The sequence below is a fragment of the Pseudophryne corroboree genome, chromosome 11 (assembly GCF_028390025.1).
Source record: "Pseudophryne corroboree isolate aPseCor3 chromosome 11, aPseCor3.hap2, whole genome shotgun sequence".
Classification (NCBI taxonomy): Eukaryota; Metazoa; Chordata; class Amphibia; order Anura; family Myobatrachidae; genus Pseudophryne; species Pseudophryne corroboree.
Window position 1 is genome coordinate 122,655,972 of NC_086454.1, and position 26,629 is coordinate 122,682,600.

The 26,629-nt window shown below is 44.5% G+C and overlaps 1 protein-coding gene across 4 annotated transcripts in view; it reads right to left on the minus strand.

The window, feature by feature from the left end:
• Positions 1-26,629, minus strand: part of EPS8L2 (EPS8 signaling adaptor L2) — a 379,476-nt gene that overhangs the window by 54,188 nt on the left and 298,659 nt on the right. For all 4 annotated transcript variants that reach the window (XM_063944781.1, XM_063944780.1, XM_063944782.1 and 1 more), the window contains 5 exons: positions 21,968-22,047; positions 11,568-11,686; positions 10,767-10,846; positions 8,835-8,961; positions 3,477-3,565 (listed from right to left, as the gene is read on the minus strand). In XM_063944781.1, coding sequence (XP_063800851.1) covers positions 3,477-3,565; positions 8,835-8,961; positions 10,767-10,846; positions 11,568-11,686; positions 21,968-22,047 — 495 coding nt within the window. The remainder of the gene's footprint in view (positions 1-3,476; positions 3,566-8,834; positions 8,962-10,766; positions 10,847-11,567; positions 11,687-21,967; positions 22,048-26,629) is intronic.

Below are 26,629 nucleotides of genomic sequence, written 5' to 3' on the forward strand. Positions count from 1 at the left end.
GCCTAACCTTAGGCCCATATCCACGCTTGCTTGCAGGAAGAGTAGAAAATGGGCAAGTTGAAATTCCACAGTAGAATATCTTCTACCCTCACACCAAGAAAAATATCTTTTCCAGATAACGGTAGTAATGCTTAGACGTGACCACCTTTCGGGCTTGGACCATAGTCGAGATAACCCTAGAGGCAAGACCTTTTCTGGCTAGAATCTCCTTTCAACCTCCAAGCCATCAAACGTAGCCGCAGTAAGTCTGGATAGACGAATTTCCCTTGCTGAAGAAGATACTTGAGAAGCGGTAGAGGCCAGGTCTCTTCAAGAGACATGGTCAGGAGGTCCGCATACCAGGCCCGGCGAGACCAATCCAGAGCAATTAGGATTGCCTGAACGTTTTCCCTTTTGAGTCTTTTTAGAACTCTGGGAATGAGAGGAATTGGAGGGAACAGATATACAAACTGGTAAGTCCACGGCGCCGTCAGAGCATCCACTGCTGCAGCCTGCGGATCCCTCGGCATGGAACAGTAGCAACGCAGCTTCTCGTTGAGACGAGAAGCCTTGAAGTCTATCTGCGGACAGCCCCACCGGTGAACCAGCTGTTGAAACACCAGAGGCTGAAGGCTCCATTCCCCCGGATGGAGGTCGTGTCTGCTGAGGAAGTCCGCTTCCCAGTTGTCCACTCTCGGAATGAATATGGCCCTTGCGTTTGCTTCCACCCAGAGGAGTATTCTTGAAGCCTCTCGCAATGCGGCCATGCTTCTTGTTCCTCCCGGTCAGATTATGTACACCACTGCCGTGGCGTTGTCCGACTGCACCTGTATAGCCTGATTTCGGAGGAGATAGGAGGCCTGCAGAAGAGCACTGTAAATTGCCCTGAGTTCCAGAACATTTATTGGAAGCAAAGCCAGTGTATATGGATTTGAGTGTAGTCTAAATTTTACAGTCAGCAGGGTCATTAAGAGAGATAGCACCAGGTACAGGTAGCACAATTTTTTACGTGACAGCCTGGACACTGAGTTATCCACAATCGGAGGGTTCTCCCATACCTTCCTATCCTCAGGTGGGAAAGGGAAGGAATTTAGCAACCGTTTAGGGGTTTGAAAGTTTTTGTCAGGATTGACCCATTCCTCTTTAAAGAGTGATACCCCTTTCACATCGCACAAATAACCCGGTATCGACGCGGCATATTGCCGTGTCGACACGGGTCAGTGTGCGATGTGAAAACACTTTCTGAGAATTAGCGGGTCGCCTGACCCGGTAATTCAACCCGGTATAAAAGAAGGATTATACCCGGGTTGAATACCGGGTCAGGTGCAGTGTGAATGGGAGCCGCGTTGATGCGACACGGTTCCCATTCACAGCATAGGGAGAGGCGGCGCAGGAGATGAGCTCATCTCCCAGCGCCGCCTCCAACCCCGCCCTGCTGCTGCTGCGCCCCCCCCGCTGCTATGGCAACCGACCCGGTATATTGCCGGGTCGGAAAGCCAGCAGAGGGGAGCAAATGCCGGATCCCACCCGGTAAGGACACGTTTCTTTTACCGGGTGGGATCCGGCATTTGCGATGTGAAAGCGGTATGAGTTTAATTCCTTGGAGATAGGAAAGATGGCAGTAGATTTTGGTTTTATATTAAAAAAACATCTCTTCATCAGCTTCTGTCTCTTTAGCTGGAATGTTGAGAACTTCCATAATAAAATATATTAGGGCCTCCACACCCTGAGACAGAGTATCGTCACCTTCCATGTCCACTTCACCTTCATCCAAATCTGGTGTTTAATTTTCAGAGTCAGATTGGAGTACATGTGGGAGTGTGTGTTTATGTGAGACCAGCAAGGGGGGGGGGGGGGGGAGGGGTGCTTAGTAGCCTGTCTGTAGTCAGCCGCCTTGACTATAAAATCATCCACAGATTTCTTTAGGATCTGCCTTTCCTGTCTGGAAGTAGCCAACTCAGTATTAATATTAGATATCATTCCTTTAAATGATTCGAACCACTCTGGCTCGTGTATACTGTTACCCTGAGAAGGGAGAGAGCACTGAGTACATAGGAGAGATCCCCCCGGAGAAGGGGAAAACTTTGTGTTGCATGAGGGACACACAGCCTTTTTGCCAGACATTCTGATACAGCAGAAAAACACACATAGTATTAGTGAAATAACACAGAAAACCCCAGACAGCCTGAATGGAGTGATATAGAGAGGGATGAGCCCAGCACACAATGCCACCAGTAAAAGTAATGCTCTGCCGGGCATAAACCAGAGATTTAGATAAGGCAGCTAGCTTTTGTTATTATCTATATGCACCCCCCTTTCTATAAATCCCCCTGATACCAGTACAAAACGATTTAGCAGGGTCTGCGGAGGAGCAGCGCACTGTATGCAACCTGGAGATCAGCATCCGCTGGAAATGGCGCCTCTGAGCCATTGGTCCCACTCTCTGGGAAGCCCCGCCCCCATAATGGCGTGTGGCCCCTCTACAAAAGATTATACTGGCTTTATCTACTTTACGTGTAAAACTGAGTTAAAACCCCTTTTATCACCAGCGCCAGCGTGGGTGCACTCAGCGGGCACCACAGCCAGGTGCCCACCACGTCCTTATGCCGACACTGTCACGAGGACCCGCTAACTGGGACCCCGGTGTCTGTACTCACTGCACCATGTCTTCAGCATCTGTTAGGGGTGACGGCATGCTGCCGCCGTGTGCGCACACCCTGCGGGCATGTGAAACAGCGACTCAGGAGCTTTTGTCCCGTCAGCAGGGATACAAACCATTAACCCTATAAGAGGTTGGTTCGGTCCCCCCCCCCTAAGTCCCACAATACAGGCAGACTGGTGCCAGCCAGTACTGCCTGAAAATAACAAACTTAAAATTTTTGGGGAACAAAACACTCTGGAGCTCCAGAGAATGCACCCGGCTCCTTGGGCACCTTTTTCTAAACTGAGTCTGCAGGAGGGGCATAGAGGGGAGGAACCAGCACACACTGAACATTTCTTAAAGTGCCAGGCTCCAATGGACCCGATCTATACCCCATGGTACTAATTCATCCCAGTATCCCCTAGGAGGTTAGAGAAACTAAAATGATATTGTGACATAATGCAGCCCAGCTAGAACTGCAGAGGTTTAGGGCAGACAATGGCGCCAGATCAAAAATGCTTTCCTTTAAAGGAAGAAGGTGTTTTCAGATGTCCCAAGAGGTGCACTGAAATGAAACATTTTCCTAACTCGGCTTTTATTTTTTTAGAAATAATATTGCTGGTGCTAGACACTAGACCAGCGCAGCTAGCTAGCCACAGAGAGATGTTTCATTGTAGTTCTGGTGGAAATTCATCTTTACATCTATAAAAATACAGCTTGCTATGCTTTTAACAAACTTTTCTTTTCACTCTTATCAGTGGATATTTAAAAAGAAAATGTATGAAAAATGTTAATCCCTGGAGAACAGCAAATACATGAACTATCCTATTGCATGACTGAAGTTGATTCTTCTTACCATGAGGTTGATAGCCAGCTTGATCTTCTGAAAGCAATCTATAAACTCCAGTTCTGTAGGAGGCCTGGACCGTAACGTCAGGACTCCCTCTGTGAAATCCAAGAATCATTATTAGACATCTTACAAAGAATCCCCATCATACATATTATAAAAACCTAATAAGTGCTTTTTACTAGTGGCAACATATTCATTGGGAAAGAAAGCAGGATTTATGATAATGATGGTGTAAAATACTGCTTGTGCAATCAGATGTGGCACATGGTTCGTTATATTTTGCCAACATTTATCATGTCGGTATTCATAACGTCAACATGAGAATGATGACCTGGTCATAACGTTGACATGCCCAGGTGCAGCGCTCACTTACAGATGTTGCAGCGTTCATCTGTGCTGCGACGCGTATACATATGCATACGCATCATGGTTGTGACTTGCTGCGCCAGGCTGCAACTAATCGCTCCTGCAGTCGCATAATGCAAAGTTTATGGACTGCGTGTGTGAATAGTCGCATGTGCCAGTTAACGCAGCAAGCTAGTCGTACCCGTGAATAGTTGTGGCTGCGATGAAGCTGGCTACATCTGTACCTGGTTGCGGCTTCTTGGTCCGACGGTTAGCTGATAGTGACTTCCAGCTGTCATGGAACGGTTCTTGCGGTGAGTAATGGTAATCCCTTATTCTAACCCTGACTGACTCCACCTACAGCCTAACCCTATCCATCCCCTTGGTGCCTATATCCAACCCTCCACTGCCACAGCCTAACACTAGCCCCCATGCAGAATGCCAACATTTCACATTTCACAGTGTTAGGGTTAGGTTGCGGGAGGGGACGGTTAGAATACTCACTGGATCCATTGGCAGCGAGATGGGCGGGATCCCACTTTCAGTATTGTGACCATCATGATTCTGACTGCCGACATATCGTACACAACCGTATATATCGTACTATATAAACAGTTCTTTATATGTGGGAGCAGATGTGCCTGATTGCAGGCCCTATGTGTGTAACTACTCTGTGCACAGGACTGCTCACTGTGAATGTAACAAGCATCCCAGTTATTTTCGGGATCCGGTCTTTAGGTCAACAGTAAATAGGTCGACACTGTCTAGGTCGACCACTATTGGTCGACAGTAAGTAGGTCGACATGGTTTCTAGGTCGACAGGGACTCTAGGTCGACATGTTCTAGGTTGACATGACAAAAGTTCGACATTAGTTTTTCACTTTTTTTTTCCATTTTTTGAACTTTTTCATAGTTTACTATCCATATGGACTACAATTGGGAACGGTAACCTGTGCCGAGCGCAGCGAGGCACCTTTCCCGAAGCATGGTGAGCGAATCGCGCCATGCGAGGGGACACGGTGCACTAATTGGGGTTCCTAGTCACTGTACGGAGAAACAACACAAAAAAAAACTAAAAAAACTCATGTCGACCTTTTGCCATGTCGACCTAGAAACCATGTCGACCTACTTACTGTCGACCAATAGTGGTCGACCAAGACACTGTCGACCTAAGTCCAATCTACCTTACATACCTCACCCGTTATTTTCAGTACAGTGAGAAAAAAAGTATCAACCTAGTAGCAAAATGAGATCACTTTTTTTTTTTTTTAAACAATGACATATTGGGGTATATTTACTAAGCTCCCGATTTTGACCGAGATGCCGTTTTTTCATCAAAGTGTCATCTCGGTAAATCTCGGTCATTTACTAAACACTAATCACGGCAGTGATGAGGGCATTCGTAATTTTTTGCTAGTTCAGGTAAAAAATTACGAATGAATACACCATCGGTCAAAACGCGGCTGTTTAAGTATGAATCTCGGTCATTTACTAAGAAGTGCAAAGCAAAAAAACACAAAACACTGCCGTGAAAAATTACAACTCGTAAAAAAGTCCTAACAAAAAACAGACCTGCTTTTTTTATCCGTGATTTGAGATGCATGCAGGGATCCATGAGATCCGTGCATGTATATCAGTGGGAAGGGGTGTGAAAGTGCTTATTTTTGCTAAAAAAATTGCGTGGGGTCCCCCCTCCTAAGCATAACCAGCCTCGGGCTCTTTGAGCCGATCCTGGTTGCAGAAATATGGGGGAAAAAATGACAGGGGTTCCCCCATATTTAAGCAACCAGCATCGGGCTCTGCGCCTGGTCCTGGTCCCAAAAATACGGGGGACAAAAAGAGTAGGGGTCCCCCGTATTTTTAAAACCAGCACCGGGCTCCACTAGCTGGACAGATAATGCCACAGCCGGGGGTCACTTTTAAACAGCGCCCTGCGGCCGTGGCATCAAAAATCCAACTAGTCACCCCTGGCCGGGGTACCCTGGGGGAGTGGGGACCCCTTCAATCAAGGGGTCCCCCCCCCCCAGCCACCCAAGGGCCAGGGGTGAAGCCCGAGGCTGTCCCCCCCCCATCCAATGGGCTGCGGATGGGAGGGCTGATAGCCTTTGTTGTAAAATAAAAGATATTGTTTTTAGTAGCAGTACTACAAGTCCCAGCAAGCCTCCCCCGCATGCTGGTACTTGGAGAACCACAAGTACCAGCATGCGGCGGAAAAACGGGCCCGCTGGTACCTGTAGTACTACCACTAAAAAAATACCCAAAAAAAGACAAGACACACACACCGTGAAAGTATAATTTTATTACTTACATACACACATACATACATACTTACCTATGGCCCCACGCAGGTCGGTCCTCTTGTCCAGTAGAATCCAAGGGTACCTGTTGAATAAATTATACTCACGAGATCCAGGGGTCCAGGCTCCTCGGCAAATCCAGGGTTAATCCACGTACTTGCCAAAAATAAAAAAACGGTGTCCCGACCACGAACTGAAAGGGGACCCATGTTTGCACATGGGTCACCTTTCCCCGAATGCAAGAAACCCACTTTGCCTTCTGGCTAAGTGGGTTTCTTCAGCCAATCAGGGAGCGCCACGTTGTAGCACTCTCCTGATCAGCTGTGTGCTCTTGTCCTCACTGACAGGCAGCACACGGCAGTGTTACAATGTAGCGCCTATGCGCTACATTGTAACCAATGATGGGAACTTTCTGCTCAGCGGTGACGTCACTTTAGGTCAACCGCAGGGCAGAAAGTTCCCATCATTGGTTACAATGTAGCGCATAGGCGCTACATTGTAACACTGCCGTGTGCTGCCTGTCAGTGAGGACAAGAGCACACAGCCGATCAGGAGAGTGCTACAACGTGGCACTCCCTGATTGGCTGAAGAAACCCACTTAGACAGAAGTCAGAGTGGCTTTCTGGCATTCGTGGAAAGGAGTCCCATGTGAACACATGGGGCCCCTTTCAGTTCGTGGCTCGGCTTTCCGTTTTCTTATTTTATGCAAGTACGTGGATTACCCCTGGATTTCCCGAGGAGCCTGGACCCCTGGATCTCGTGAGTATAATTTCTTCAACAGGTACCCCTTGGATTCTACTGGAGAAGAGGACCGACCTGCGTGTGAACATAAGGTAAGTATGTATGTATGTTTGTGTGGATGTATGTAATAAATCTTTACTTTCACGGTGTGTGTGTCTTGTCTTTTTTTGGGTATTTTTTTAGTAGTAGTACTACAGGTACCAGCGGGCCCGTTTTTCCGTCGCATGCTGGTACTTGTGGTTCTCCAAGTACCAGCATGCGGGGGAGGCTTGCTGGGCCTTGTAGTACTGCTACTAAAAACAATATCTTTTCTCTTACAACAAAGGCTATCAGCCTCCCCATCCGCAGCCCATTGGATGGGGGGGGACAGCCTCGGGCTTCACCCCTGGCCCTTGGGTGGCTGGGGGGGGGGGGACCCCTTGATTGAAGGGGTCCCCACTCCCCCAGGGTACCCCGGCCAGGGGTGACTAGTTGGATTTTTGATGCCACGGCCGCAGGGCACTATATAAAAGTGACCCCCGGCTGTGGCATTATCTGTCCAGCTAGTGGAGCCCGGTGCTGGTTTTAAAAATACGGGGGACCCCTACTCTTTTTGTCCCCCGTATTTTTGGGACCAGGACCAGGCGCAGAGCCCGATGCTGGTTGCTTAAATATGGGGGAACCCCTGTCATTTTTCCCCCCATATTTTTGCAACCAGGATCGGCTCAAAGAGCCCGAGGCTGGTTATGCTTAGGAGGGGGGACCCCACGCATTTTTTTTAATGATTTTACATTGTTTAATTAAAAAAAATAAATAAATAAACACCAGCACGGATCACACAGATCCGGCCGAGATTGATTGTAAAAAAAAACGGCAGTGTTTTGCTAATCACTGCCGTAAAAATAGGTAAAAAAAAACGAATGACATCGACATCGGAAGAAAAGAAAAACCCGAATACGACAGCTTAGTAAATCCATCGTAGTCAATTCAAAAAGTTGCAGTTTTACACTGTCGATGTCATTCGTGATTGAACTTTGACCTTTTTTCGGAAATTACGAATCTTAGTAAATTTACCCCATTGTGTAATGTTTCGGTCCATGTGGTGTACTTTCTTAAGTGTTTCTATCTATAGGTGATTACCCGCTGGTTCGACATTAGTTTTTCACCTTTTTTTTTCATTTTTTGAACTTTTTCATAGTTTACGATCCATATGGACTACTATTGGGAACGGTAACCTGTGCCGAGTGCAGCGAGACACCTTTCCCGAAGCTTACTGTCGACCAATAGTGGTCGACCTAGACACTGTCGACCTAAGTCCAATCTACCTAACATACCTCACCCGTTATTTTCAGTACAGTGAGAAAAAAGTATCAACCTAGTAGCAAAATGAGATCACTTTTTTTTTTTTAAACAATGACATATTGGAGGTCATTCCGAGTCGTTCGCTCTGAAAATTTCTTCGCATCGCAGTGATTTTCCGCTTAGTGCGCATGCGCAATGTCCGCACTGCGACTGCGCCAAGTAAATTTGCTATGAAGTTTGGATTTTTACTCACGGCTTTTTCTTCGCTCAGGCGATCGTAGTGTGATTGACAGGAAATGGGTGTTACTGGGCGGAAACAGGCCGTTTTATGGGCGTGTGGGGAAAAACGCTACCGTTTCCGGAAAAAACGCGGGAGTGGCTGGAGAAACGGAGGAGTGTCTGGGCGAACGCTGGGTGTGTTTGTGACGTCAAACCAGGAACGATAAGCACTGAACTGATCGCAGATGCAGAGTAAGTCTGAAGCTACTCTGAAACTGCTACGAGATGTGTAATCGCAATATTGCGAATCTTTCGTTCGCAATTTTAAGAAGCTAAGATTCCCTCCCAGTAGGCGTCGGCTTAGCGTGTGCAATACTGCTAAAATCGCCTTGCGAGCGAACAACTCGGAATGAGGGCCATTGTGTAATGTTTCGGTCCATGTGGGGTACTTTCTTAAGTGTTTCTATCTATAGGTGATTACCCGCTGGTTGCTTCTTTTTGTTCTTTTTGCCTTTCTTCCTCTGGTTCAGCTGCTTGAACGCTTCAGCCGCTTTTTGCAACTTCGCCACAAATAATTCTATGTCATCCAGTGTGCAGTTTAGGCATTGCTAAAATAAGAAACAGGTATATTTATAAACACATATATTGTATCTAGAAATATTATACATGAACTGTCACACATACATTCAGGTGACATAATATCATATAAAATGCATATACAACCTCATTGTATAGACAGCCAAATGCTTTCAAACATCTAAAAATTTCTCTGGATGTCTCTGCCTTATGCTGGGTACACACTAGATAATATATCCTCTGATCCGGCGGATCGGGCCAATATATCGTACACATTGTCTAGTGAATACGGACTATTGCACCCTCCCGCGGGTCAGTCATCGTGTCTTCTGATCTCCCTGCAGTGCAGGCCAATCAGAAATATTTTTAACTACACCATGATTCTGGATGTGTCCAATGAAGCGGTTGTGTGCTATATCGGTCTGTGTACGGCTGATGTATCTTTACATCGGTCATCCCGTCAGCCAACAGCCACGTTGTCTAGTGTTTACCTAGTCTAAGTAACTGTGTTGTAGTACCATGCATGAACAAATAGCTAAATTAGTCAATGTACTTAGCACAATAAATAAGATTCACTCACATTAGACATATACTGAAAGATTCACTCACATTAGACATATACTGAAAGATTCACTCACATTAGACATATACTGAAAGATTCACTCACATTAGACATATACTGAAAGATTCACTCACATTAGACATATACTGAAAGAACATCTTGATCATTTCATTATACAGGTTGAGTATCCCTTATCCAAAATTCAAAATCCCAAATTTTTGGGTCCCCTACTGAGATAATGACAAATATATTAAATATTAAGTGTATATATGTATATCTATATATATATATATATATATACACACATATACAGTATATGTGTCATTATCTCAGAAGGGGAACCAGAAATGTGTGATTTGGAATTTTGGATAAGGGATACCCAACCTGTATTCTCAAGAGAAAATAATGACACTTGCGAAACACTATTAATGAGACAGAAGAAACCTTTAAATCTCTAACAAGAAACCTTAAGGGGGGGCACACACGGAGAGATCCCTGCTTAAAATCTAAGCAATCTGACTACATTGCTTAGAAGTTATTCACGGATCTCTCGTGTGTATACCCCCAGCGATAGGGCCGTGCATCGCTATCGCCGGTGCTAGATTCAGCGCTGTGTGAAGTGACCCCCCCCCCCTCGCTCAGCACACATCGCGTTGTGCTGAGCGGGGGGAGAGATGTGTACTGAGTGGTCTGTAATAGATCGCTCAGCACACATCTCTAGGTGTGTACCCCCCTAGGTGCGTACCCCCCTTTATTTATTTAGCCAATAAGAACCCTACATGCTAACGTACTGCACACAGAGCCGCAGCGCTACGTTTTTGGAGTAGAGTGGTGCCATATGTAATAATTCGGTTGCCACATATAACGCAGCTATGCAGGAAAACGGAGCAGGACTGATAATCCGTCCCACATCAGAGGTGATGAAGGATTTTGACTCATGTAGGAGGGAAAATATTAGATATCTTTTTTTTCCCTATAGAGGCGCTGGTTTTTATTTCATTAAATAAATGCAAATCAGAAAAAAATATATTTTTAAGCAGGAAAGACCCTTTTAAATCATTTGAGACTCTGGATTTCTTGCAGACGTTTTCCAAATGAACATCACATTTTCTGCTTTGCAAGATCATTTGTATTTGGTTACCACAGAGAAAACCCAGCAATGTAGTGTAGTAATTCAGTCTAGTGACATCATAAAATGTTGTTCTACTAGGGGGGAGCAGCTTTGGGATCACAAAGACACACCAAATTTCCGGGTGTGTAATGTATAATACTTACTGTTTCTTTCTCAATCTTCTTTGCTAGTGCCTCCCGAGATTCCTCGTATTCTTGTGACAGATTACTTCTTCTATCAAACTCTGCCAAGGGAGATACATAAAGGTTAAATATAAGACAGGTAAAGATGCAAAGATCAAACAGACACTACCAATTTTTTCATTTTTGCAACCAGTGGACCTGTTTCCGATCTGTACGCAAACCATCGGGTTTGATGACTGGGGATCTGGGCAGGGACGAGACCCGTTTTTGCGCATGTGCAGAACAGGTCTTGTGATCATGTTCGCAGCCCGCTGTCAGCCGCAGCACGACTGACATGCTGCTGCGTTTGGAAGGTGGTGCAGGGGCAGCACCCGGCACCATTTGTGTTGCCCCTATTTTGATAGGCGTGACGGGTCCAGGGTCTGCAACGTCGGACTTCCCAGACCCCGGTGTGCGGATCCTACGGCCACCCTGAGTAAGCTTCAGCATAAGCAGGCTGGCGAGTGCCTGTGGTTGCAATGGTGATCCAAGGCTGCATCCTCAGACTCAGCACTCAGATCCTCCCTAATGCTAACAGGAGGCGTCTATATCCTGCTCCATTAGAATTTTAATTAGATGGAATTGCACAGCTGCTTCCTTGCCACTGTACAATTCCATGCAAATATGAATCTGGCCCAGTGTTCAGACAGAATAAGATTTTGGAGAAAAGCCTTTGGGAAAGAAACATCAAAGTGATACTAAGAAAACAAAGCAATAAGGAATGGGGCACAGGGATGGCCATAGGAAATGGAGAGGACTTACAGCGTGTGACTGAGGCCTTACCGATCTCATTTGATGTAGGCGGAGACATGACACGGTTCTTGTTGTCTCTGTACGCTGGCTTGGGGGCAGTGGGAGGAGGAAGAATGGACTCTCTTTGCTTGATTCTTTCCTGGTTAACTCTGCAATATGAGTTACCATAAATATGTTGCTTTTTTGAGCATATAAATACAAGTAAAAATCAATGAGGGTATTCAATACAGTGCAATGAATGCAAAGTGCCTCTGGAAAAGAAAGGAAAAGGCGCTTCACGGCCAATGTCTTAGCTGATTTAATATTAGCGAAGACTGTGTACCGTAATAGCGGAACATTGCACTGAACTCGATTCACCACAATGTTATATATGTACAGACGCTGTAACCAAGGCATTGTAAAACACATCAAGCTGTACTCTCTGGTAGTGTGTCTGGCGGATAAGTCATGTTATGTTATTCAGTGTGCAGTTTAAGCATTTCTAAAAGCACTGAATTGATGTTACCAAATTTATCCCATCAAGACTAATTGTTTTCTAATAAAAGCTCAAATATTTAATTTAAGTGAAAATTACATTTTAAATACAGTTCAAACTGACCAAAAATTAGCTTCCTTCTGGTAACTAAAATTTCCAGTGGATCCAACCATAGACTCTAGTTAACCTAGACACGAGGAAACACAGAATATGCAGCTTACAGTATTTCCACTTATGCATAAAGGGGGAGATTCAAATGTTTGAAAAGTCAGTTGGGAGTCTGTTTTTCCTATCTAATAGACACCCAACCGACTTTTCAAACATTCGAATTCCACCCAAAGTGTCATTGCATTTCCATAGCTCATCCGTCTGCAGTACCACAGTCAGTTGTTTGAAAATCTGTTAATGGTTTGAAATTAATTTTAAATTCAACAGCTGAGAACATGTTTGTAATACAATGGGCAGTTGCACTTGTACTGCAGACATAAGGTGGGTACACACTGATAGATATATCTGCCGATATACCGGATCGGGCAGTGTGTTGAGCATACATCATGAACTGGGCGGGCATGTCAATCACCGCCGGCTGCCGCAGGATGTGTACGGGTGTACAGTAGATATATTGGCCGTCGGCTATGCTGCAGGGCCGACGCGATATGTCTGTGAATGACAGAGTTCACAGACATATAGCCCGTACACACTGGCCGACGGATCCGCGATATATCGGCCGTTCAACAGAACGGCTGATATATCGGACAGTGTGTACCCACCTTTATACACAGCCATTCATATGCAAACAAAACTTGTAACCATTCAGTACTGTCAGATATCCTCCTTACAGCATATGAGAGAAAGTAAGCATATATTGTATGTAGGAAAAAGCTACATTTCCCAAACTATTTTCTAAAATATTTGCCTATTTATGATATGTTCATTTTTGGGACCACAGTTTGTGATTAGAAATTTGTGATTAGAGATTTCCATCGTATGGTCATTGGTGATTGCTCACATTTCTCCTTTTACGGTTTGCATTAAAATGTTTGTGTTTTCAAAAATGAGTTTTTAACAAAAATGATTTCAATACGATTTTCTTAATATTATAAATGTAATCTAACATTTTTCATTTGATCTTCTGTGCTTAAAGTTCGTCCTTTGTTCTCACCGTGTGCAACTTCGCCAATATTTTTGTGCCACGTCTGAATTTTCTGAATTCTATTTAATTGGTCAAAAATTGTAGAAAAACTAGTGATTTTCCGATAAACCAGTTTGAGAAATGATATACAGCCTGTTTGAAAATCTTATACTCTAATTAGCATGTATACCATCATTAGCACATATACCGTCAGTAGCATGTATATTGTATACTGTCATTAGCATGTATACTGTCATTAGCACCTATACCGTCATTATCATGTATATTGTATACTGTCATTAGCATGTATACTGTCATTAGCACCCATACCGTCATTAGCATGTATACCATCATTAGTGCCTATACTGTCATTAGCATGTATACCATCATTAGCATGTATACTGTCATTAGCACGTATACCATCGTTAGCATGTATACAGTCATTAGCACCTATACCGTCATTAGCATGTATACCGCCATTAGCACCTATACTGTCATTAGCATGTGTATTGTATACTGTCATTAGCATGTATACCATCATTAGCATGTATACCATCGGTAGACTGTATACCATCATTAGTACCTATACCGTCATTAGCATGTATACCGTCATTAGCACGTATGCCATCATAAGCATGTATACCGTTATTAGCATGTATACCGTCAATAGCATGTATACCATCATTAGCACCAATACCGTCAACATGTATACTGTCATTAGCATATAAATCTTCATTAGCATGTATACCATCATTAGCACCTATACCGTCATTAGCATGTATACCATCATTAGCACCTATACCGTCATTAGCATGTATGCCGTCATTAACAACTATACCGTCATTACCATGTATACCATCTTCAGCACCTATACCGTCATTAGCATGTATACCGTCACTAACACCTATACCGTCATTAGCATGTATACCGTCATTAACACCTATACCGTCATTAGCATGTATACCGTCATTAACAACTATACCGTCATTAGCATGTATACCGTCATTAACAACTATACCGTCATTAGCATGTATACCGTCATTAACACCTATACCGTCATTAGCATGTATACCATCATTAGCACATATACCGTCATTAGCATGTGTATTGTATATTGTCATTAGCATATATACTGTCATTAGCACCTATACCGTCAGTAGCATGTATATTGTATACTGTCATTAGCATGTATACTGTCATTAGCACCAATACCGTCATTATCATGTATATTGTATACTGTCATTAGCATGTATACTGTCATTAGCACCCATACCGTCATTAGCATGTATACCATCATTAGTGCCTATACTGTCATTAGCATGTATACCATCATTAGCATGTATACTGTCATTAGCACGTATACCATCGTTAGACTGTATACAGTTATTAGCACCTATACCGTCATTAGCATGTATACTGTCATTAGCACCTATACCGTCATTACCATGTATACCATATTCAGCACCTATACCGTCATTAGCATGTATACCGTCATTAACACCTATACCGTCATTAGCATGTATACCATCATTAACACCTATACCGTCATTAGCATGTATACCGTCACTAACACCTATACCGTCATTAGCATGTATACCGTCATTAACACCTATACCGTCATTAACACCTATACCGTCATTAGCATGTATACCGTCATTAACACCTATACCGTCATTAACACCTATACCGTCAGCATGCATACTGTCCTCTATCTATCTACTACTATATAAAAGTGAACATCTGTCCTTCTGTCTTTCTATACAAATCCACAGTTTACAAGCGACGATCGTGAAATTTTACATATAAGCGTATTAAAATACGGTGGAGGCAACTAAAAAAATTAGAAATCCCTAGCACCCCTAGGGGGGGGGGAGACAGCAGCACAGAGTATATCAGGAGACAGCATAACCCCGGAATTGCTGGAGCCATGTACTCACAAATTGGTACACATATCCCTTACAATCTGACAACAAACACTGTGGGAGGAAGATACCCTTAGCACCCCTGGGAGTGAGGCAGCAGCACTGAGTATTTCAGCAGACAGCATAACTCTGGAATACCTGCAGCAATTTACCAGGGGCAAACGCAGGATTTTCATGGGGGGGGGGGGGGGGGGGGGGGGTTCTGTGTGGGCACCACAAGGAGGAGGTGTGTGTGTGTGTGTGTGTGTGTGTGTGTGTGTGTGTGTGTGTGTGTGTGTGTGAGAGAGAGACACACATGAACATAACAAACCTACACCCGGCATACTTACAAACACCCAGGACATGCATACACATAGGATGCACACACACAGCATACATATACACACTGCATAAACCCACATATAGGATGCATACACACAGCATAAAAATACACATATACAGTACACATAACACACTTATATACACATTCACCTCTTTCACATGTAAATAAAACACTGCCGCCACCATCATTTATTATAGACATTCCGCCCCCCCCCCATCCCCCGCAAGCTGCCAGGACAACAGAGAGTGCTCAGCGAGGCAGCCTCATATATTAAAGACGCCTGCTGCCCCCCCCTCTCCCGCTACCGCCGGCACTCCCCTACACACGGCCAGTCACTCACCGTCACCAGAGTCAAGGGAGACAGTCGCTGCTTCTCACCCGGCCAGCCCAGCTCCAGGGGAAGTGGAAATGAATGAGAGGAGCTGCGCGCTGCAGCTACCCTTCATTCAGTAAGCGGATTCTCATGGCAGCAGACCATACTATGGACAGAACTGCCTGCACTCTGCGCAACCCAAAAAAAAATTGTCCGCTGTGCTGATGGATTGTTGGGCAGGGGGGTTTCCAGGCACTCGGAACCCCCCCCCCATGCGTGCCCGTATGTTTAGTTTACAACAAACTTGGTACACATATGACTTACACTCTGGGAACAAACAGACACCCTAGCACCCCTAGGGGGGAACAGCAGCACAGAGTATGTCAGTAGACAGCATAACTGTGGAAGGCCTGGAACATGTTACACCAAACTTGGGACACATCTGATTTACAATCTGGGAACAAACTCTGTGGGAGATAGACACCCCTAGGGGTGGGACAGCAGTACAGATTATTTCAGGAGACAGCATAACTCCCAAATGATAGCATAACTCCCGAATAACTGCCTGGACCAATGTAAAACAAACTTGGTACACATATGAATTACAATCTGGAAACAAACACTGTGGGGGTAAGACACCCCAAGCATCCCTAGGGGTGAGGCAGCAGCAGGGGTGTATCTACCCATTGGCCAGGATGGCACTCGCCAGGGGCGCCAGGCAAGGAGGGGGCGCCGCCTGGCTGTGCCACCCGTGGCCAAAGGGTAGAAAAGTAGTACTGTCAGACTGTACCTGGTGAGAGTCTGTTACTGCTGGAGCGGCGTCGGTGTCCGGCAGCACAGCACTTGTAATCAGACTCAAAATAAACTACAGCTCCCAGCAGCCCTTGTTGCTGGGAGCTCCTGTAGTTTATTTTGAGTCTGATTACAAGTGCGGTGCTGCCGGACACTAATCAGATCACTAGTGCAGTGCGGTATGCGGTGCTGACGGACACCGGCGTCGCGCCAGCAGTAACAGACTGTCACCAGGTACACAGCAATTGTTGTTATATAGCACAGTGCTATAGATCTATTTGTTGTTGGAGATAATAAAAAAGTGGCAGTGGTTGGGAGAAGGGACTGTAGTACCTTGAAAACTACATAATTTTCATGCATGTTAGATGTAAGTAAGTAGTAAGTAAGCGAAAACTTTAACTTGTTGAGTGTAATAAAGAAAATACAAATCTTACCTATTTCCAGGCCAGGTTCAAAGAAATGTATATCAGTTAATTGTATAATTGATAATTTTATCCTGGAAGTGATGGCACTCTGATGTTTTTTCTAACAAGAAGCACTTCTACCATCCAACTAATGATGTTTGGTTAATGGCTGGGTCCATTTGAGGCTCATCTCACAGCAGCTCATTAGCATTTCATTTGGGATGCAGTCAAGATGCCGGCGTTTGGCATCCAGGTGGTCGGAAAGCTGACTCCAGCATACCGAAACTGCTTGGAATGCTGATGCTGGCATCCCAACATAGATAGCGATGCAGAATGCCAAAATCCGGATCTAGTTGGTGCAAGCCGCGTGGGAGGGTTAGGGTTAGGCTGCGAGGGTGGGAGGGTTAGGGTTAGGCTGCAGGGAGGGAGATTAGGAATGGTGGGTTAAGGTTAGGCACCACTGAAGAGGCTTTTCAGGGGGTGGGGTGGGTTAAGGTCAGGCTGTGGAAAAGGTGGGTTAGGGTTAGGGGGTAGGGATGGTGTAATGTGAATATGAGACACTACTGTGCGGTGTAATGTGAATATGAGACACTACTGTGCGGTGTAATGCTAATAAGGGACACTACTGTGTGGTGTAATGCGAATAAGGGACACTATTGTGTGGCATCATTTGAATTGGAAGTACTATTGTGTCCACGCCCTTCCCCCACAAGACCATGCCCCATTTCCAATACTCACAACTTATTTCAAATGTGCATGGGGGGGGGGGGGGGGGCAGCCACTTACTTTGCCAGGGGCGCTCGGACCCCTAGATACACCCCTGGGCAGCAGCACAGAGTTTTTCAGCTGACAGCATAACTCTGGAATGCCTGAAGCAATTTACACCAAAAGCAGCAATTTACAACAAACTTGGTACACATATGACTTACACTCTAGGAACAAACACTGTGGGGTTCAGACACCCCTAGCACCCCTGGAGATGGGAAAGCAGCACAGAGTATGTCAGCAGACAGCATACCTGTGGAAGGGTTGGCACACTTTACAAGAAACTTGGGACACATCTGACTTACAATCTATCAACAAACTTGTGGGGGTTAGACACCCCTAGCAGTGGGCACAGAGTATTTCAGGATCCAGCATAACTCACAAATGTCTGGACCAAGTTTAAACAAACTTGCTACACATATGAATTACAATCTGGGAACAAACACTGTGAGGGTAACACACCCCTAACACCCATAGGGGTGAGGCAGCAGCACAGAGTATGTCAGCAGACAGCATAACTCTGCAATGCCTGGAGCAATTTACACCAAACTTGGTACACATACGACTTACACTCTGGGAACAAACACCGTGGGGGTCACTAGCACCCCTAGGGGTGGCCCAGCAGCACAGACTATTTCAGGCCATGCATAATATGTCAGTGATGATTTACTAAATGTTCTATTGTTTTGAAGTTAAAAAAATAAAATGCCACCAAAAGAAAACAGGTACAAATGGTGAAAATAAAAACAATTCCACAAGGAATAAAATGTTAGCGGCAACCTGTATGTTTAATCTTTACATTGATTTTTGTAAACAAACGTTCTTAAAATCCCGGGCAATGCCGGGTACTCCAGCTAGTATACCATTATTAACACCTATACCGTCATTAGCATGTATACCGTTATTAGCACCTATACCGTCATTAGCATGTATACCGTTATTAGCACCTATACCGTCATTAGCATGTATACCGTTAGCATGTTGACATTCAAACATGTCTGGCCCACTGCCTGTAACAGCCTCGTGCTTTTATATGGCCACAGAACTCCTTAATGGCTTCTAATATACACAATAAATTAAAGATTTTCTTATACACTTTCTACCTTGAATTTAAATTATACTAGAATTTACAGAGGAGTTCTGTGGCTTTCATAAAAGCTTTTGGCATACACACAGCCTTGAGCTTTTATAAGGCGATAGCATTCCTCAGTGACTAGTAATATAAGTTAAAAGGATGAATAATTCATACATAATTCTTTTACACTCTACACAGGCATACGACACCTAGGGTCACAGTGAGGGGGGGGAAGGGGGGGGGGGACCAGTACTGATTACCTGGACCCAGGCTTGTTGGACGGCTCAGGAGGCGACACAGGTAAGCTGCCATTTATTATTACCAGTTATTTATATAATACACATTCTGCAGGCTTTACAGAGAATATTTGGCCATTCACATCAGTCCCTTGCCCAAATGAAGGTTAAAATCAATGAAGCTTAAAATCTATATACCTATCACATATACAGATATGTCCCCTTACAGGGTGTAGTACGTTATGCCGGCGCTTGGGATCCCGGTGCCCAGCAAACCGGTGCTGTGATCCCGATCGCCGGTATGTAGGCAGTGGGGTGAGCGCAAAAGAGCCCCTTGCAGGCTTGCTGTGCTCGCCATGCTGCGCTCGCCACGCTGCAGGCACGGTGGCACGCTTTTTATTCTCCCTCCAGGGGTGTCGTGGACGCCCCAAGAGGGAGAATAGTTGTCGGTATACCGGCTTTCGGGATCCCGGCGCCGGTATGCAGATCGCCGGAATCCCGACAGCCAGCATATCAAATGCCACCCCCCCTTACATCATTGCCTGCAATGCAAACGCATCACGGGCAATGAAGAAAAGAAAGTGGCATGGCATGGCATTCGCACGCTCTAATAGTGAGACCATTGCAGTGCGCTCACAGGCGTACGGAAGGGGCATTGTATGGGATTGGGTAGCAGGATATTATACTCCCACAACCATTAGTTATAACTGATTTTGCAAGGCGGCAATTGCATCCGTGTGTGTACGTACGCACCCGCGATTAGTAACACAAGGTCTGGTGGTGGTGCATATTCCCATGTTGCATATGCATTGCGGGAACATCACACCATGCTGCTGTTTTGAGCAAAGATGTGTGAGGACACATACACATCACACTAGGGTGGGAATTGAACCCATGACCTCATTGCTGTGAGGCAGTAATGCTAACCATTACACCGTCCGTGCTGTCCTTCTTACCTGTCAATGACACCAGCCTCTCTCCCCAGCCCAGCTTGTTTATGTACAGAGCAGCGGTGAGTCCAGGGGGAGTTACCTCTACCTGCACCTGTCCAGAGAGCGCCTCCTGTGCATACTATTTCTTAAGACAACCGCATACAAACCAAACATGACAGTTCTATAGCACTTGTATTTAGGACATAGGATACAACACCTAATTAACATTACATGAGTGTTATCAGAATACAAATATGTGAAACAAAAACAATAACAGTAGGACTGAGTAGTTGATCAATATTTAATAAAATAAAATAATCAGGGACTAAATGAGCAAAATCTAGGCTGTCTGTGGCAAGCAGGAAGAGCCAGGGACAGCCAGCATGTTTATTTTTATGTGGGGATTTCTGACTGCTCTATGACATTTAACAAGACTTAGCATAGTTGCATTTACAACACTCTTATCTTTTAGAAAGTCCTATGTTTGCAGATCACATAGCTACAGCCATAGCAGCCCACGTGAACTCTCGGGAGATAAGCACAGCAGGTAACACACTGTATTTAAGTAGCAGCTTTTGAAATTAGTACCCACTCAGGCTAAATCTCTAGTCCAAATGTAAGTGTCAGGTTAGTAAAGATGTTATTACTACTACTGTATGTTACAGTCTTGGGTATTGTTTTGAGATGTAGTAGATTTGAATGATACATGGACTTTACCAGAACTGAGTAACTGACAGTGGGGCATGGTCACTTACAGTTTCACTGTACACATTATATCTGCCCCACCTGCAGTGCACATGGTTTTGCCCATTAGAGGAAAATGTTGTTTTGCAATCATCCTTGAATTAGGCCCATAATACCAATTCCCACTGTATCCAGGCTATAACACAACTCAGATTTAACACTGACCTTTAGCTATGGAAATGGATTTTATCTCATGCCTTAGAACAGGAGAGGAGAAACATATCGTGTACTAGCTATTCATACAGATTAGGCAAGCATGTGTACTGTGTGTACTGTATGTACTGTGTGCCATAGGTGATTGGGCTGCATTCCTGGAGCCGAGAATTAGGTACACTATAGAAAGATTAAAACAAAATGAGATATCCTGGAAATTAAGCCGGGTTCCAACTGTAAAGTGCAATGGAATATAATGGCACTATATAAATAAATGTTAACGTTGTTTTTTTGATAATATGGGCCCTCATTCCGAGTCGTTCGCTCTGTAAATTTCATTGCATCGCAGTGATTTTCCGCTTAGTGCGCATGCGTAATGTCCGCACTGCGACTGCGCCAAGTAATTTTGCAATGAAGATAGTTTTTTTACTCACGGCTTTTTCTTCGCTCCGGCGATCGTAATGTGATTGACAGGAAATGGGTGTTACTGGGCGGAAACAGGCCGTTTTATGGGCGTGTGGGAAAAAACGCTACCGTTTCCGGAAAAAACGCGGGAGTGGCTGGAGAAACGGAGGAGTGTCTGGGCGAATGCTGGGAGTGTTTGTGACGTCAACCCAGGAACGACAAGCACTGAACTGATCGCAGATGCCGAGTAAGTCTGAAGCTACTCTGAAACTGCTAAGAAGTTTGTAATCGCAATATTGCGAATACATCGTTCGCAATTTTAAGAAGCTAAGATTCACTCCCAGTAGGCGGCGGCTTAGCGTGTGCAATACTGCTAAAATCGCCTTGCGAGCGAACAACTCGGAATGACCTCCATTATTATTATCATAATAATAATAATATTAATAATAATAAATACCTAAGCAGTAAACCAAATCTAGAATATTGATACATGTAGTAATGACAGTCACCTCTTATGATCAATTTAAGACAGCAATGAGGTGCAAATGAGCAATAATTTAGAAGAAAATCTGAATGTTGTGTTTGATTAAAGGCCCAATAGTAAGCAGGTCTTTGCAATTTTCACTATGCACTTTCCCATCTGGAGCTTTATACACACACAACTACACACAACTGTGTCCAAAAACTGTAGTATTACTCTTCTATGACGTGGGTCCCTGTAACATTCTTTACAGGTTAATAGATGATAAGTGATACTTACTTGAGAGTCTGGGGACGCATTTTCTTCCCATGTTTTATGTCAGCGAGTGCACTTTCAATGTCTGCATGAAGCAGCTCAGCCTGTGAAAATAAAGTGGATATGTCTCACACCTATCTAAATATGACTGTAACATGACACAGGGATAAGAAGGAGAGCTAAGCCCCGGAGACCCAGAATAACAGCACACACGTTGTAGTTTCAGTAGGAAGTTATTTCAGGCAGCAGAAATCAGGGTCAAAAAGAAAACACTAATAGTAAATGTAATAATAAGTAAAATTACCATATGGGCCAGATGCAGTTCTGAACGTTAATCAGTTGTAACTGGATAAACGCGTATCTTTGCCTGTATACACTGTACCCTTGGTGTGATACCAGTCATCATTATCAGTGAGTACTTGCACCAGCCCAAAACAGGTGTACTGTACTTACCTTCAGCACGGTTCTGTATCGCCCGCAATTTGGTCAACGCGCCCTCAGTGACCTTGACCTACATAAGAACACCCCATAACAGCCCAGTAATGCCCACTCAGCGGAGATGCAGCTGGAGTGAAGTTGTATCACCCGTACTTGCATATTCCACAGCAAAAAAAATAGCGTTAATCTCAGAATCAGAACCAGTTTGTCTTTATAATGTACTTGTAACAGCCATCAGAAATTCCATGTACATTCAGCAATAGTAATAATAGCAACGTTTGTCTTTGAATGCAGAGCCTGTCAGGGTCAGACTGGCCTGGCAGGGGGGTATGGGTCATAGGGTCGACATGCATTAGGTCGACCACTATTGGTCAACAGTTACTAGGTCGACACATGAAATAGGTCGACACAGTCATTAGGTCGAAATGAACAAGGTCGACATGGGAAAAAGGTCGACATGAGTTTTTGGGGTTTTTTTTACTTTTTTTTTATGTAGTTTTCATCGTAAAGTGACCGGGGAACCCCAATTAGTGCACCGTGTCCCCTCGCATGGCTCGCTTTGCTCGCCATGCTTCGGGCAAGGTGCTTCACTCCGCTACCGCTGCACAGGTTACTATTCCCAATCGTAGTCCATGTGGATCGTAAAGTATGAAAAAGTTCAGAAAAAAATTTGAAAAACGCATGTCGACCTTTTTCCATGTCGACCTAGTACATGTCGACCTAGTGACCAATGCATGTCGACCAATAGTGGTCGACCTAAGTGTGGTCGACCTTATGACCGGATCCACTGGCAGGGGGCTGGGTACATCCCCTGTGGCCCTCCTGCTTCACAACGCAGACCACTATCATTGAGGTATGGGGCCTATGCGAGTTTGGGCTGGATTTCATCGGGATGACTAGCTAGGCCACCAGTTTTTGTGTAAAGGTATAATCACCTCTCCGTGTGCATACTGCTGCAGTCTCCCGATCAGTGCAGGAACGCCTCAGCAGTGACGTGCAGTCAGGGTAGGCACAGCCTCACCTGCCATACTCCAGTATACTCCAGCGTTTGGGCTATCAAATTAGAATAATACAAAGATGATATTTATAACGTATAAATATCTTTGTATTTTTCATATCATCTTTTTGTTATTCTAATCATTTTTATAGTCAAAACTCCCCACCAAATCATATGTGTGTGTAAATATTGTTCTGATACTAGCCAGTGCCTCCCCAGCCACTGACCTCACTGCTCCTCAGCAGTGTCTGCTGTGCTCCAATTGGCTGAGGGACACATCACACACAGTCACTCAGCTAATCAGAGCACAGACACAGTCATTGTGTGTGGCGACACAAAGTGTGTGACATTGGCAGCCCCAGAGGCACATATTACCATTATTATTATTATTCTACTAACGCTGCTACTTCTTCTTATTAGACTAGGGGGCACAGATACAGTTTATTAGACTTAGGGGTCTATTTACTAAGCCTTGGATGGAGATAAAGTTGCTAGAGATAAAGTACCAGCCAATCGGCTCCTAACTGCTATGCCACAGCCTGTGTTTGAATAATGGGGGTCATTCAGAGTTGTTCGCTCGTTATTTTTTTCTCGCAACGGAGCGATTAGTCGCGAATGCGCATGCGCAATGTCCGCAGTGCGAATGCGCATGCGCAATGTCCGCAGTGCGACTGCGCCAAGTAAATTTGCTATGCAGTTAGGAATTTTACTCACGGCATTACGAGGTTTTTTCTTCGTTCTGGAGATCGGAGTGTGATTGACAGGAAGTGGGTGTTTCTGGGCGGAAACTGGCCGTTTTATGGGAGTGTGTGAAAAAACGCTACCGTTTCTGGGAAAAACGCGGGAGTGGCCGGAGAAACGGAAGAGTGTTTGTGACGTCAAACCAGAAACGACAAGCACTGAACTGATCGCACTGGCAGAGTACGTCTCGAGCTACTCAGAAACTGCACAGAGAAGTATTTTCGCAATATTGCGAATCTTTCGTTCGCAATTTTGATAAGCTAAGATTCACTCCCAGTAGGCGGCGGCTTAGCGTGTGCAAAGCTGCTAAAAGCAGCTTGCGAGCGAACAACTCGGAATGACCCCCAATGAGAGTTAGGAGCCGATTGGCTGGTACTTTATCTCCAGCGACTTTATCTCCATCCAAGGCTTAGTAAATAGATCCCTAAATCTAGTACAGTAGTGTGTCTGGGAATCTGCGTCACACCTATTTAGCAGGCCCCTGTCACTACATTTTTCTGCTGGACCCTTAATGATCCAGTCCAACACTGAATCCTGTCCACTGCCCTTGTTAATAGTTTGTAGAAATTACTGTGATCCTTTATAATATAACAAAGCAACGGCTCAAAGGATTAGAAATACAAAAGTAATGCACAAGTGAAAATGACTGTCACCCTGTTTTTCTTAACATTATTTTTATTTATGATTTGAGATCTTTAGCATGAAACAAACAGCACTATTGAATAATAAACCTACATTGCCACTGCTGACCAGATGATGGCAGTATACACCTATAGCACCACAGCAAAGATACAAAAAATAATAAAATACAGCAGCTAGTTAAGCTGTGAATAACATGGGGTTATTCAAATTTGTAAGTAAACCCAAAAAGCAAGCAACTGGGCAAAACCTTGTTACAAACCTAAAAAGCACGCAACAGGGCAAAACTATATTGCACTGCAGGTGGGGCAGATGTAACATGTGCAGAGAGATTTAGATTTGGGTGGGTTGTATTGTTTCTTGGTAGGGTAAATAGTGGTTGCTTAATTTTTGCACTACAATTTAGATTTCAGTTCAGAAACATCCCACCCAAATCTAACTCTCTCTGCACGTTACATCTGACCCACCTGCAGTGCATCTTGGTTTTGCTCAGTTTCTTTTTGTGGTTTGCTAACAAACCTGATTAAGGCACAACATACTGAAATTGTGATATATTACTTACAAAATAAGACTCTATTTTGACATAATAAAGAGTTATTTGTCTAGAGCCATTCTGTTATGCAAGCTGTAAGTCATTTATTTTTTTCAGCAGTAACTATCTGTTTGAAACCCACTTAGCTGGACAAAATACTATTTGACGATTTTTGATATGTAAGCGTTGCCCTGTCATGACTATCTCTGGAACAAAAGGTGTCCCACACATCCGCTCGGCAAGTTGGGAACTGGAGATTGTCCACTAAATATTTAGAAAGTGTAGACAATGCTTTAAAGCACAGGTTCTCAAACTCGGTCCTCAGGACCCCACACAGTGCATGTTTTGCAGGTCTCCTCACAGAATCGCAAGTGAAATAACTAGCTCCACCTGTGGACCTTTTAAAATGGGTCAGTGAGTAATTAATACACCTGTGCACTTGCTGGGTTACCTGCAAAACATGCACTGTGTGGGGTCCTGAGGACCGAGTTTGAGAACCCCTGCTTTAAAGGATCACAAACATTCAAGGTCATCCAATATATGAAGGCATTGTGTACGCATAGACAAATCTGTATGTAAGTGCTCATCCATTCACAGTATTTACTAAAATAAATTAAAGACAAACCTAGATTTTGGCTAGATAAATATAAAGTACCCATAGGGATCATGGATTCCTATGACAAGCTATTTTTATTTTCATTTCAGTGTGCACTAAGGCATAAATACAATTCACTTCTTTATTTGGTGGTTTCTAACCACCGCACATTGCCAGTAATTTTATCCTCCAAATTGCAGGATTTTCTATCTAGCTGTTTGGAAAGGGTTTGGTACGAAATCATGGTAGAATACCAGCAGCAGGATCCCAACGGCCAATGGGGGTCATTCCGAGTTGTTCGCTCGCTAGCTGTTTTTAGTAGCCGTGCAAACGCTATGCCGCCTGCCACTGAGAGTATAGTTTAGCTTAGCAGAAGTGCGAACGAAAGGATCGCACAGCGGCTACAAAATAATTTTCTGCAGTTTCAGAGTAGCTTCAGACCTACTCAGCGCTTGCGATGACTTCAGACTGTTCAGTTCCTGTTTTGACGTCACGAACACACCCTGCGTTCGCCCAGCCACGCCTGCGTTTTTCCTGACATGCCTGCGTTTTTCCTAGCACGCCTGCGTTTTTCCGAACACTCCCTTAAAACGGTCAGTTGACACCCAGAAACGCCCCCTTCATGTCAATCACTGCGGCCAGCAGTGCGACTGAAAAGCTTTGCTAGACCTTGTGTAAAACTACATCGGCCGTTGTGAAAGTACGTCGCGCGTGCGCATTGCGCCGCATACGCATGCACAGAAG